This window comes from Salmo salar, chromosome ssa06 (assembly GCF_905237065.1).
Source record: "Salmo salar chromosome ssa06, Ssal_v3.1, whole genome shotgun sequence".
NCBI classification, from domain to species: Eukaryota; Metazoa; Chordata; class Actinopteri; order Salmoniformes; family Salmonidae; genus Salmo; species Salmo salar.
The window spans coordinates 36,465,084-36,477,209 of record NC_059447.1 but is presented as its reverse complement, the minus strand read 5'-3'; the positions used below and the strand labels follow the sequence as shown (position 1 = coordinate 36,477,209).

Here is a 12,126-nt window from a genome sequence, read left to right as displayed (position 1 = left end):
GACAAAGAAATGATCAGTCTATAATTTTAATGGTAGGTTTATTTGAACAGTGAGAGACAGAATAACAACAAAAAAATCCAGAAAAACGCATGTCAAAAATGTTATAAATTGATTGGCATTTTAATGAGGGAAATAAGTATTTGACCCCCTCTCAATCAGAAAGATTTCTGGCTCACAGGTGTCTTTTATACAGGTAACGAGCTGAGATTAGGAGCACACTCTTAAAGGGAGGGCTCCTAATCTCAGCTTGTTACCTGTATAAAAGACACCTGTCCACAGAAGCAATCAATCAATCAGATTCCAAACTCTCCACCATGGCCAAGACCAAAGAGCTCTCCAAGGATGTCAGGGACAAGATTGTAGACCTACACAAGGCTGGAATGGGCTACATGACCATCGCCAAGCAGCTTGGTGAGAAGGTGACAACAGTTGGTGCAATTATTCGCAAATGGAAGAAACACAAAATAACTGTAAATCTCTCTCGGCCTGGGGCTCCATGCAAGATCTCACCTTGTGGAGTTGCAATGATCTTGCGAATGGTGAGGAATCAGCCCAGAACTACACGGGAGGATCTTGTCAATGGTCTCAAGGCAGCTGGGACCATAGTCACCAAGAAAACAATTGGTAACACACTGCGCCGTGAAGGACTGAAATTCTGCCTCGCCCACAAGGTCCCCCTGCTCAAGAAAGCACATATACAGGCCCGTCTGAAGTTTGCCAATGAATATCTGAATGATTCAGAGGACAACTGGGTGAAAGTGTTGTGGTCAGATGAGACCAAAATGGAGCTCTTTGGCATCAACTCAACTCGCCGTGTTTGGAGGAGGAGGAATGCTGCCTATGACCCCAAGAACACCATCCCCACCGTCAAACATGGAGGTGGCAACATTATGCTTTGGGGGTGTTTTTCTGCTAAGGGGACAGGACAACTTTACCGCATCAAAGGGACGATGGACGGGGCCATGTACTGTCAAAGCTTGGGTGAGAACCTCCTTCCCTCAGCCAGGGCATTGAAAATGGGTCGTGGATGGGTATTCCAGCATGACAATGACCCAAAACACACGGCCAAGGCAACAAAGGAGTGGCTCAAGAAGAAGCACATTAAGGTCCTGGAGTGGCCTAGCCAGTCTCCAGATCTTAATCCCATAGAAAATCTGTAGAGGGAGCTGAAGGTTCGAGTTGCCAGACGTCAGCCTCGAAACCTTAATGACTTGGAGAAGATCTGCAAAGAGGAGTGGGACAAAATCCCTCCAGAGATGTGTGCAAACCTGGTGGCCAACTACAAGAAACGTCTGACCTCTGTGATTGCCAACAAGGGTTTTGCCACCAAGTACTAAGTCATGTTTTGCAGAGGGGCCAAATACTTCTTTCCCTCATTAAAATGCAAATCAATTTATAACATTTTTGAGATGCGTTTTTCTGGATTTTTGTGTTGTTATTCTGTCTCTCACTGTTCAAATAAACATACCATTAAAATTATAGACTGATCATTTCTTTGTCAGTGGGCAAACGTACAAAATCAGCAGGGGATCAAATACTTTTTCCCCTCACTGTATATCTACTGGTAGTGTGTGTTTGACCACTTGGCAGCTGGGTATCTTTGAAGTTAAACAGTATCTGTTGACAATGGGCGTGGGTCGTGGCCATCGAGGGATCTGCCGTGTTTGCTGAACACATATTTTGTAGTGTTGGTGCTTCAACTGGAATGACCTAATGTACACATTCCCAAGTACAGATATACTTATATACTAGCATTTGATAGTGACAAGATCATGTGTACTGCAATATGTATATTTAAAAACGTGAAGATGTACAGTATATGTACAGAACATACTGTATATTTACAAGAACAGTAAGGTAATGCAAAACCTTTGTAAAGTATGAGTAATGTAGTGAACCAATTTTTATATTTTTTTGTTCCCTTTAGGAGGGCTGCAGTGGAGCCTTGACCGTCCTTGGTGGAAAGGGAGGGGGTGGGTGGCCACAACGGACACTGCCACGGCCACCACGCTGCCACAATGTCCTCCTTGGTGTGCAACATGGGGCTGGTGCTGGTAGAGTTTGAGTACGAGTACATGGGCCGCGACGGGGTCCTGGTGTCCATCAAGCCCAACGAACGCTACATCCTGCTGGCCAAGACCAACGACCACTGGTGGCACGTGAGGAAGAACGAGCAAGCAAGGCCCTTCTATATACCTGCTAAATACGTCAAGGAGCTCCCCGCAGAGTTCCCATCCCCGCTGGACTTTGCTGACCCACCCAGTCCTGATTTGGTCCCAATTCCGGTTCCTGCGCCGGTGCCAGTGCCAGTCCCAAAGCACTCCATACCAGACCGGGAAGAAACGAGGGCGGGAGATGAGGTGACTATCCGCCTCCGCTCCCCGAAGAGACATCAGAAGACTGAGCACCGCATGTCCACATTTGGCGTACCCTTAGAATTCCACGACCCGTCTCCCGGGGTGTTGAAGCACGGCGGGCTGAACAACTCGCTGCCGGGCCTTCACTCCTACGTTGCCCTTGAGGTTCCCTTAACAGTCCCCTCGTCTCAAGCCAGCAATAGTGCCAAACACAAGAAGCAATTAAGCCGGAGTTCCGGTGTGCTCTTCGGCTCCTCCCTGTTGGTGGAGGAGCCTCTCTCCCTGAACCCCCAAGCCCCCAGCTTCAGCCCAGCTGACCCCCTCCACCGGCCCTCCCAGGCCATCCCAGTGGAGACGTCCATCATTCCTGATGCCAAGGTCACCGGTGGCGGGATTCCCCATCAGCAACCTCTGAAAGAGCCGGAATGTCCTCTGGAGCTGGAGGAGGGAGAAAAGGATAAATCTAGTGTGGAGCCTGAGGACGAATCAAAGGAGGACTCTGAGAATATTTATGAATCCATATTGGACCTGAAGCTGGATGAGTCCCCTATAATAGTAGAGAAGACCCCGACTGTGAGACCTGCTGCTGTGGCTGAACCTAAACCTGTTATCGCTCCCACTTCTCCATCTCCAACACAGACACAGGTAAAAGTATTATCTGTAAAGTAGTGAACCTGCAGGGCGATTTGCCTTTTTGATCACATTGGGGCCACAGTCTTTCCCTCACACTATGTATGTGCCTATGAAGGGATGACTGTTGATTAAAGGTGAGGCCCTTCATTACATGGGGCCTTTACGAGGCCTTTTACAGTTCATAGAGTAATAGTATCCCATGAAGTTTAATATCTGGGAGGCCCTTCCATAGGAAGTGGCTAGTTATTATAGGATACATGTTGGATTAGTCTGTCTGGTAAAATGCAGCTGTTTTATGAATACATTGTTTAGAAGAGATCATGTTTTAATATTGTGAGGCCCCAACGGTCAAACATGGTAAGGAACAATTTGACCTCCTTTTGTGGCAGTTACTCCGTACCATCTGTCTTAAGGAAGTAAGAATGGGAGGAAGGTTGTGGGAGTTGTCCATTGACCAAAACTGCAAGGCAGGCAGATAGACAGACACTCACTGGCTTTGTACATAGCAATTACAGAGACCAAGCAAATAGTTGGAATAGCATATCAAGTCAGACAATTAACACTGAGAGCAGGGTGCTGAAGAACCTGTTCACAGATGGTGGACATTTTCTTTCCTCCATTGCTTAAGATACCACAGGGAGGCACTGTCTGCAACTAAATGTTGTTGAGGAAATCAAGGTTCAGTAATCTTTTGCCTCCAAAACATCTTGTGATTTTGCAGAGAGCCACATCAATTTACAGAAATACTCATCATAAATGTTGATGAAAATACAGTTGTTATACATGGAACTTTAGATAAACTTCTCCTTAATGCAACCGCTGTGTCAGATTTAAAAAAAGCTTTACCGAAAAAGCAATAATCTGAGTACGGCGCTCAGACACAAAAACATGCCATACAATATATCCGCCATGTTGGAATCAACAATAGTCAGAAATAGCATTATAAATATTCACTTACCTTTGATGGTCTTCATCAGAATGCACTCCCAGGAATCCCAGTTCAACAATAAATGTTTGTTTTGTTCGATAAAGTCCATCCTTTATGTCCAAATACTCATTTTTGTTCGCGCCTTCAGTTCACAAATCCAAATTCACGACGCGGAGGTCAGACAAAAACTCGAAAAATCCCATTACAGTTTGTAGAAACGTCAAACGATGTATAGAATCAATCTTTAGGATGTTTTTATCATAAATCTGCAATAAAGTTTCAACCGGAGAAATCCTTTCTCTTCAGAAATGCAATGGAACTGAGCTACCTCTCACGTGAGCGTGCATGGCTGAGTCTCATGCCCTGCTGGCAGTGTTCTGACTCCAGGAGCTCTTATTCATCCCCACTTCACAGTAGAAGCCTCAAACAAGGTTCTAAAGACTGTTGACATCTAGTGGAAGCCTTAGGATGTGCAAAATGACCCCACAGACACTGTAGTTTGGATAGGCAATTGATTGAAAAACTACAAACCACTTCCTGTTTGGATTTTTTCTCAGGTTTTTGCCTGCCATATGAGTTCTGTTATACTCACAGACATCATTCAAACAGTTTTAGAAACTTCAGAGTGTTTTCTATCCAAATCTACTAATAATATGCATATCTTAGTTTCTGGGAGTGAGTAGCAGGCAGTTTACTCTGGGCACGTCAGTCATCCAAGCTACTCAATACTGCCACCATCCATAAGAAGTTAAATAGTTAACCAAATAGCTATCCGGACTATCCGTATTGACCCTTTTTGCACAAACTTTTTGTCTCATCACATGCGCTGCTACTACCGTTTTTATCGAGCATAATATTCCTAGATATATGTACACACAATACATGACCAAAAGTATGTGGTAACTCATTCCAAAATGATGAGCAATAATATGTGGTTGGTCCCCCCTTTGCTGCTATAACAGCCTCCACTCTTCTGGTAACACTTTTCACTAGATGATGATGGAATATTGATGCAGGGACTTGCTTCCATTCAGCTACAAGAGCATTAGTGAGGTCGGGCACTGATTAGGCCTGGCTCGCAGTCAGTGTTCCAATACATCCCAAAAGTGTTTGATGGGGTTGAGGTCAGGGCTCTGTGTAGGCCAGTCAAGTTCTTCCACACCGATCTCGACACACCATTTCTGTATGGACCTCGCATTGTGCACGGGGGAATTTTCATGTTGAAACAGGAAAGGGCCTCCCCCAAACTGTTGCCACAAAGTTGGAAGCCCTGAATCATCTAGAATGTCATGGATTGCTGTATCGTTAAGATTTCCCTTCACTGGAGCTAAGGGGCCTAGCCCAAACCATGGAGCTAAGGGGCCTAGCCCCAGACCATTATTCCACCAACCTTTACAGTTGGCACTATGCATTGGGGCAGGTAGCGTTCTCCTGGCATCCACCAAACCCAGATTTGTCCGTTAGACTGCCAGATGGTGAAACACGATTCATCACTCCAGAGAACGCGTGTCCACTCCTCCAGAGTCCAATGACGGCGACCTTTACACCACTCCAGCCGATGGTTGGCATTGCGCATGGTGATCTTAGGCTTCTCGGCCATGGAAACCCATTTCATGAAGCTTCCGACAGCTCGATACTGGCACCCTGTGTATATAGGCAAGTTATTGTTACTCATTATGTATTTATTATTACTTTTCTTATTAAGTGTTTTACTTTTCTATTATTTCTCTATTTTCTTTCTCTCTGCATTGTTGGGAAGGGCCCGTAAGTAAGCATTTCACTGTTAGTCTAAACCTGTTGTTTACGAAGCATGTGACGAATGCAATTAAATATTCAAGTTAAAACTTCAGGAAGAGATTTGTTTATCGTATTTCTGTCTGGTAACTTGACTATTTCACTGAAAGTTGCAGTCAACTGATTCGTTGAACAAGTTCAACTTCTCAGGAGACTATATCTATAGTTCGTTATTGAATCTTTGACTCCTCAATTGCCAATAGTGGTGAAGGAAGTGTGTTCAAAAGAAAAAGAGCAGGAATACAATGGTGATCAGCATGACCACTGCTGTCAGTGACATCACACACAATAGTCAGGAGAAACACATGAGGTTCTGTCTGCTAGCGTTAGTTATGAGGTTATGGCCAGTCCGTTTAATGCTTTGGCCACAGAGATAATGAAATAGGGAGGCCAGAGGAAACAATGGAATACAAAGGAAAAGAGGGTCAGTTACAGGGCGGCACTGCTGAGGTGACGTCAATGGAGAATATGCTTTTTTGAGCCATGGCGGCAGGAAGTGGTGAGTTTGACTCCAGGGGAAGAGGGGAATCCATCCAGGATGCTTTTCAACTTTTCAAACATATGAAAATTTAAAAGTTCTCCTGTTATACCACTCACATTCACAGGGATTTAAAGAGCTGTAAAAAGTGCATGAACATGTTTTTAGGTCAGATAATAGGAAAATTATAGGAGAGACAAGGGGGATTAGGAAGGATCTAGATCAGGGTTGTTCAGTGGGCGAATCCACACCAGCGGGTGTAATCTTGCAAAGAGATCGTTGTGGCAGATCTCGTATAGAAACTTCAGAGGAAGGATGTTTGACATGCTTTTTACATTTGTATCACAAACAATTTTTTTAGAAAATCATGATGAAAGTGGCCATTTTAGGTCCTTTTTAGACCTATACATGCCTCCTGTAAGACCCTATGATCTGTGAACTGTACATGATACAGACAACATCTTGGTGTCATTATCCTCCTTTATAGTGTGCTCTAACATATGGAGTATGTCTAGATTCTGAAATAAAAATGTTCACATGAATTTATTCAACATAAAAAATATTAATATCTCAAAACTACCCTTTTTGATTTTGTCAATTTAAGGACATATATTCTACAGATACATCACATTTCCAGAGCGGACTCTGCTAATTCTGAAGTTATGATACATTTTATGAGCACCACCAAGACAGTGGATGGTAAAACAGATTCAAAGGGAATGGCCTCTGCTGTGGTTGGTTAATGACCTATATTGTCAGTGTCTATCTATAAAATGGGTCATATCATTAAAAGTAGCAGAGAGCCACTCTGGAAATTGGATGTGTTTAAAGAGTATATGTTGAATAAATGTTGAGTAAATGCTTGTGAATATAGTACTTCAGAATCTAGACATACTCCATATGTTAGAGCACACTATATAGGAGGATAATGACACCAAGATGTTGTCTGTATCATGTACAGTTCACAGATCATAGGGTCTTACAGGAGGCATGTATAGGTCTAAAAAGGACCTAAAATGGCCACTTTCATCATGATTTTCTAAAACATGGTTTGTGATACAAATGTAAAAAGCATGTCAAACATCCTTCCCCCCAATGAAGTTACTATGTGAGAATTGCCAGAACAATCTGAGATACCCAAAATATTTTCCATTCCTGCTGGCGTGGAATTGCCCCAATCCACTCCTGGGGGCCTCCCATGGGTGCACATTTTTGTTTTAACCCAGCAAGAGCACACCTGATTCTACTAGTTAACAGCTTTGGTGATTGATGCTTGTACTGTTTACATATGCCTACCTGGTGCACGATATTAAATAACTTATAAGCTATCCTGAATCACCGCTTTACATGAACTGCAGCGATAATATGCATTACACCGCAGTCTAATGTTGTCACTTGAAACAACATGACAAAAGACACAACGTCAAACAACACATTCACTTATGGGGCAAGATACTTTGAAATACACATTTTCCTCAGAAAGCCTGAACTTCTTCTCCCAAAGGAACTTTATCAGGCTTGGATCTGACTGGGGAGGGATATATGTTATGATGCAAGAACCATGCAATTACAATGCTCAGACACAAGTATGTTGTGCAGAGAGGAGGGTCAAAGGCTTCAGATCTTTCATAGACTCAAAGAGACAAACTTATTCAGGTGTCAAAAGTGGAGTCCCATGGTTTTGTTGAGTTTGGATTACAATTGACAGGCATTTATGTCAGAAGTTCGTGATCTGGTGACACTAAGAATGCGATAGATAGAGCAAGGGTAAGTTCAAAGTTCATGCTGTACTAATATAGTTTAAATATAGTAAAAAGTAGTTTAATGTTTGACTTTCGAGTCATTATTGCCTGCCTGTTTTAAATTCTCTGATGATAATTTTTTTTTTTTATCTGCATTTTATGTTTAACCTGCTGCACCAGTGTTAAGTTAACCATTGAATGTGTGTAACACTCTTTGTCCTGCCTACTACCTGTGTAAAGTCATTCACATGTAACCATCCTATGTATTCAATATCTTATCTTTTTATGGACTACTCAACTTTTGACACTTCTTGCTACAAAACATGTTGACACTGAATACATTTTGAGCAGAACTGAGACAAGTCACCACACGCCTATAGACTACTGGGGAATATCTGAACCTGCACAAAGATTAGTAACCTTGGGTTACATTTTAGTCAACATAGTAATACTTTTAGACTGCAGTGGAGGCTGCTGAGGGGAGAATGGCTCCTAATAATGTCTGGAATGGAGTTAATGGAATGGTATTAAACACATGAAAACCATGTGTTTGATACCATTCTGTTCACTCCATTCTGCCCATTATAATGAGCCTTCCTCCCCTCAGCAGCCTCCACTATTTTAGAGGTATTTGCTTCATTCTCACCTGCACAGTTTGATTTCTGTTTTATTTAAACAGGTACACAGAAGCCTGAGTTCCAGTAAGGAACAAACTGAAGTGTCTTTAAAACATGGCCACTCACTAAAAAGGACTCTATGCATGTCTGCACAATAACAATCAATTGGATTTCAGCCACATTCTGTGTCTGTTCACCTCTTTGCGTTTGACACAAAAGAAACATTGTGTGACCTCTAGGTTTCGGCTTTTGATTCTGTGGCCTTTTTCGTCAAGTGACTTGATATAGGTTCTACTTACAGTAATACATAATAATGTTTGTTTTATGGAAGCCAAACTGTAGGTGACATGTAGAATTAAATTATCATTTATCATGGCTGAGAAGCATGGAATCATTCAATTACATTTGGATTAGTGGACATTATATTTATAACTTGACAGCCAATGAGTTGGTCAACTTCTGTAAGCAGCTACATAAGGAAGAATCCATTCATAATTTATAAAGACTGTATCCAAATAATTCAAGGTATGCACCCCTTAACCTGACAACTCACAATTGTAAACCACCCAAGCTGTATGAGTTAAAAACTTTACGCTATGTATCCATTTTCAGAAATGTTGGTAAATTAGTTTTTATTGTTTGAAGAAATTATGAAAGAGATTGGTGTGTTTTTTCACTATCTAATCATGGCATGGGGTTTTTCAATGACAGACATGTATTTGTTTAAAATCTATCACTTGATGGTTTCATTTCAGAGAGACAAATAATCATATTTTTTTGCTAAATATTATATATCCGCGTCACTCCCAGATAAATAAGTAGTACTGCTAGGTTTTACAAAGTTAAATATAACAAATAACTACATTTTGTATAAAGAAATGCACAAATGATACATTTGTGACATCAATATATACAAACATTGTTTAGTCATTGCTTATTCAGAGCGACTTGCAGTAAGTGCACTCATCTTAAGATTGCTAGGTGAGACAACCAGATATCGCAGTCAAATATACAGGATACGAACATTCCATTCCAGCTAAAGAATGGATATACTGTATAATGTTTAGCAAAAAAACACATTTTCATACACATCTAAAATATATTAATAAAAAATCTGAGAACAGTATTATTTTACACACACATGAAGGTACCCATTAGCAACCACTTCTGATGAAAAAACCCAAATGTGAAAAATTGGTGGATATAGCATTTTGGAAATAAAGTCTTACATTTACATTTTACATTTAAGTCATTTAGCAGACGCTCTTATCCAGAGCGACTTACAAATTGGTGCATTCACCTTATGATATCCAGTGGAACAACCACTTTACAATAGTGCATCTAAATATTTTAAGGGGGGGGTTAGAAGGATTACTTTATCCTATCCTAGGTATTCCTTAAAGAGGTGGGGTTTCAGGTGTCTCCGGAAGGTGGTGATTGACTCCGCTGTCCTGGCGTCGTGAGGGAGCTTGTTCCACCATTGGGGTGCCAGAGCAGCGAACAGTTTTGACTGGGCTGAGCGGGAACTGCGCTTCCTCAGAGGTAGGGGGGCCAGCAGGCCAGAGGTGGATGAACGCAGTGCCCTTGTTTGGGTGTAGGGCCTGATCAGAGCCTGAAGGTATGGAGGTGCCGTTCCCTTCACAGCTCCGTAGGCAATCACCATGGTCTTGTAGCGGATGCGAGCTTCAACTGGAAGCCAGTGGAGAGAGCGGAGGAGCGGGGTGACGTGAGAGAACTTGGGAAGGTTGAACACCAGACTGGCTGCAGCGTTCTGGATGAGTTGTAGGGGTTTAATGGCACAGGCAGGGAGCCCAGCCAACAGCGAGTTGCAGTAATCCAGACGGGAGATGACAAGTGCCTGGATTAGGACCTGCGCCGCTTCCTGTGTGAGGCAGTGTAGTACTCTACGAATGTTGTAGAGCATGAACCTACAGGATCGGGTCACCGCCTTGATGTTAGTGGAGAACGACAGGGTGTTGTCCAGGATCACGCCAAGGTTCTTAGCACTCTGGGAGGAGGACACAAGGGAGTTGTCAACCGTGATGGCGAGATCATGGAACGGGCAGTCCTTCCCCGGGAGGAAGAGCAGCTCCGTCTTGCCGAGGTTCAGCTTGAGGTGGTGATCCGTCATCCACACTGATATGTCTGACAGACATGCAGAGATGCGATTCGCCACCTGGTTATCAGAAGGGGGAAAGGAGAAGATTAATTGTGTGTCGTCTGCATAGCAATGATAGGAGAGACCATGTGAGGATATGACAGAGCCAAGTGACTTGGTGTATAGCGAGAATAGGAGAGGGCCTAGAACAGAGCCCTGGGGACACCAGTGGTGAGAGCGCATGGTGCGGAGACAGATTCTCACCATGCCACCTGGTAGGAGCGACCTGTCAGGTAGGACGCAATCCAAGCGTGGGCCGCGCCGGAGATGCCCAACTCGGAGAGGGTGGAGAGGAGGATCTGATGGTTCACAGTATCAAAGGCAGCAGATAGGTCTAGAAGGATGAGAGCAGAGGAGAGAGAGTTAGCTTTAGCAGTGCGGAGAGCCTCCGTGACACAGAGAAGAGCAGTCTCAGTTGAATGCCCAGTCTTGAAACCTGACTGATTAGGATCAAGAAGGTCATTCTGAGAGAGATAGCAGGAGAGCTGGCCAAGGACGGCACGTTCAAGAGTTTTGGAGAGAAAAGAAAGAAGGGATACTGGTCTGTAGTTGTTGACATCGGAGGGATCGAGTGTAGGTTTTTTCAGAAGGGGTGCAACTCTCGCTCTCTTGAAGACGGAAGGGACGTAGCCAGCGGTCAAGGATGAGTTGATGAGCGAGGTGAGGTAGGGGAGAAGGTCTCCGGAAATGGTCTGGAGAAGAGAGGAGGGAATAGGGTCAAGTGGGCAGGTTGTTGGGCGGCCGGCCGTCACAAGATGCGAGATTTCATCTGGAGAGAGAGGGGAGAAAGAGGTCAAAGCACAGGGTAGGGTAGTGTGAGCAGGAGCAGCGGTGTCGTTTGACTTAGCAAACGAGGATCGGATATCGTCAACCTTCTTTTCAAAATGGTTGACGAAGTCATCCGCAGAGAGGGAGGAGGGGGGAGGGGGAGGAGGATTCAGGAGGGAGGAGAAGGTAGCAAAGAGCTTCCTAGGGTTAGAGGCAGATGCTTGGAATTTAGAGTGGTAGAAAGTGGCTTTAGCAGCAGAGACAGAAGAGGAGAATGTAGAGAGGAGGGAGTGAAAGGATGCCAGGTCCGCAGGGAGGGGAGTTTTCCTCCATTTCCGCTCGGCTGCCCGGAGCCCTGTTCTGTGAGCTCGTAGTGAGTCGTCGAGCCACGGAGCAGGAGGGGAGGACCGAGCCGGCCTGGAGGATAGGGGACAGAGAAAATCAAAGGATGCAGAAAGGGAGGAAAGGAGGGTTGAGGAGGCAGAATCAGGAGATAGGTTGGAGAAGGTTTGAGCAGAGGGAAGAGATGATAGGATGGAAGAGGAGAGAGTAGCGGGAGAGAGAGAGCGAGTCTTCAAGTGTAGACAGTCATGAGAGCATGAACTTTTTTTCTTGCCTTAATAGCTAAGTAATTCTAAATGTAGCCTGTGT

At 43.9% G+C, this 12,126-nt stretch overlaps 1 protein-coding gene across 3 annotated transcripts in view; it reads left to right on the top strand.

The window, feature by feature from the left end:
* LOC106607181 (rho GTPase-activating protein 27) overlaps nucleotides 1-12,126 on the top strand; it is a 51,731-nt gene that overhangs the window by 5,112 nt on the left and 34,493 nt on the right. For all 3 annotated transcript variants that reach the window (XM_014203867.2, XM_014203866.2, XM_014203868.2), the window contains exon 2: nucleotides 1,928-3,002. In XM_014203867.2, coding sequence (XP_014059342.2) covers nucleotides 2,019-3,002 — 984 coding nt within the window. In that variant the 5' untranslated portion in view covers nucleotides 1,928-2,018. The remainder of the gene's footprint in view (nucleotides 1-1,927; nucleotides 3,003-12,126) is intronic.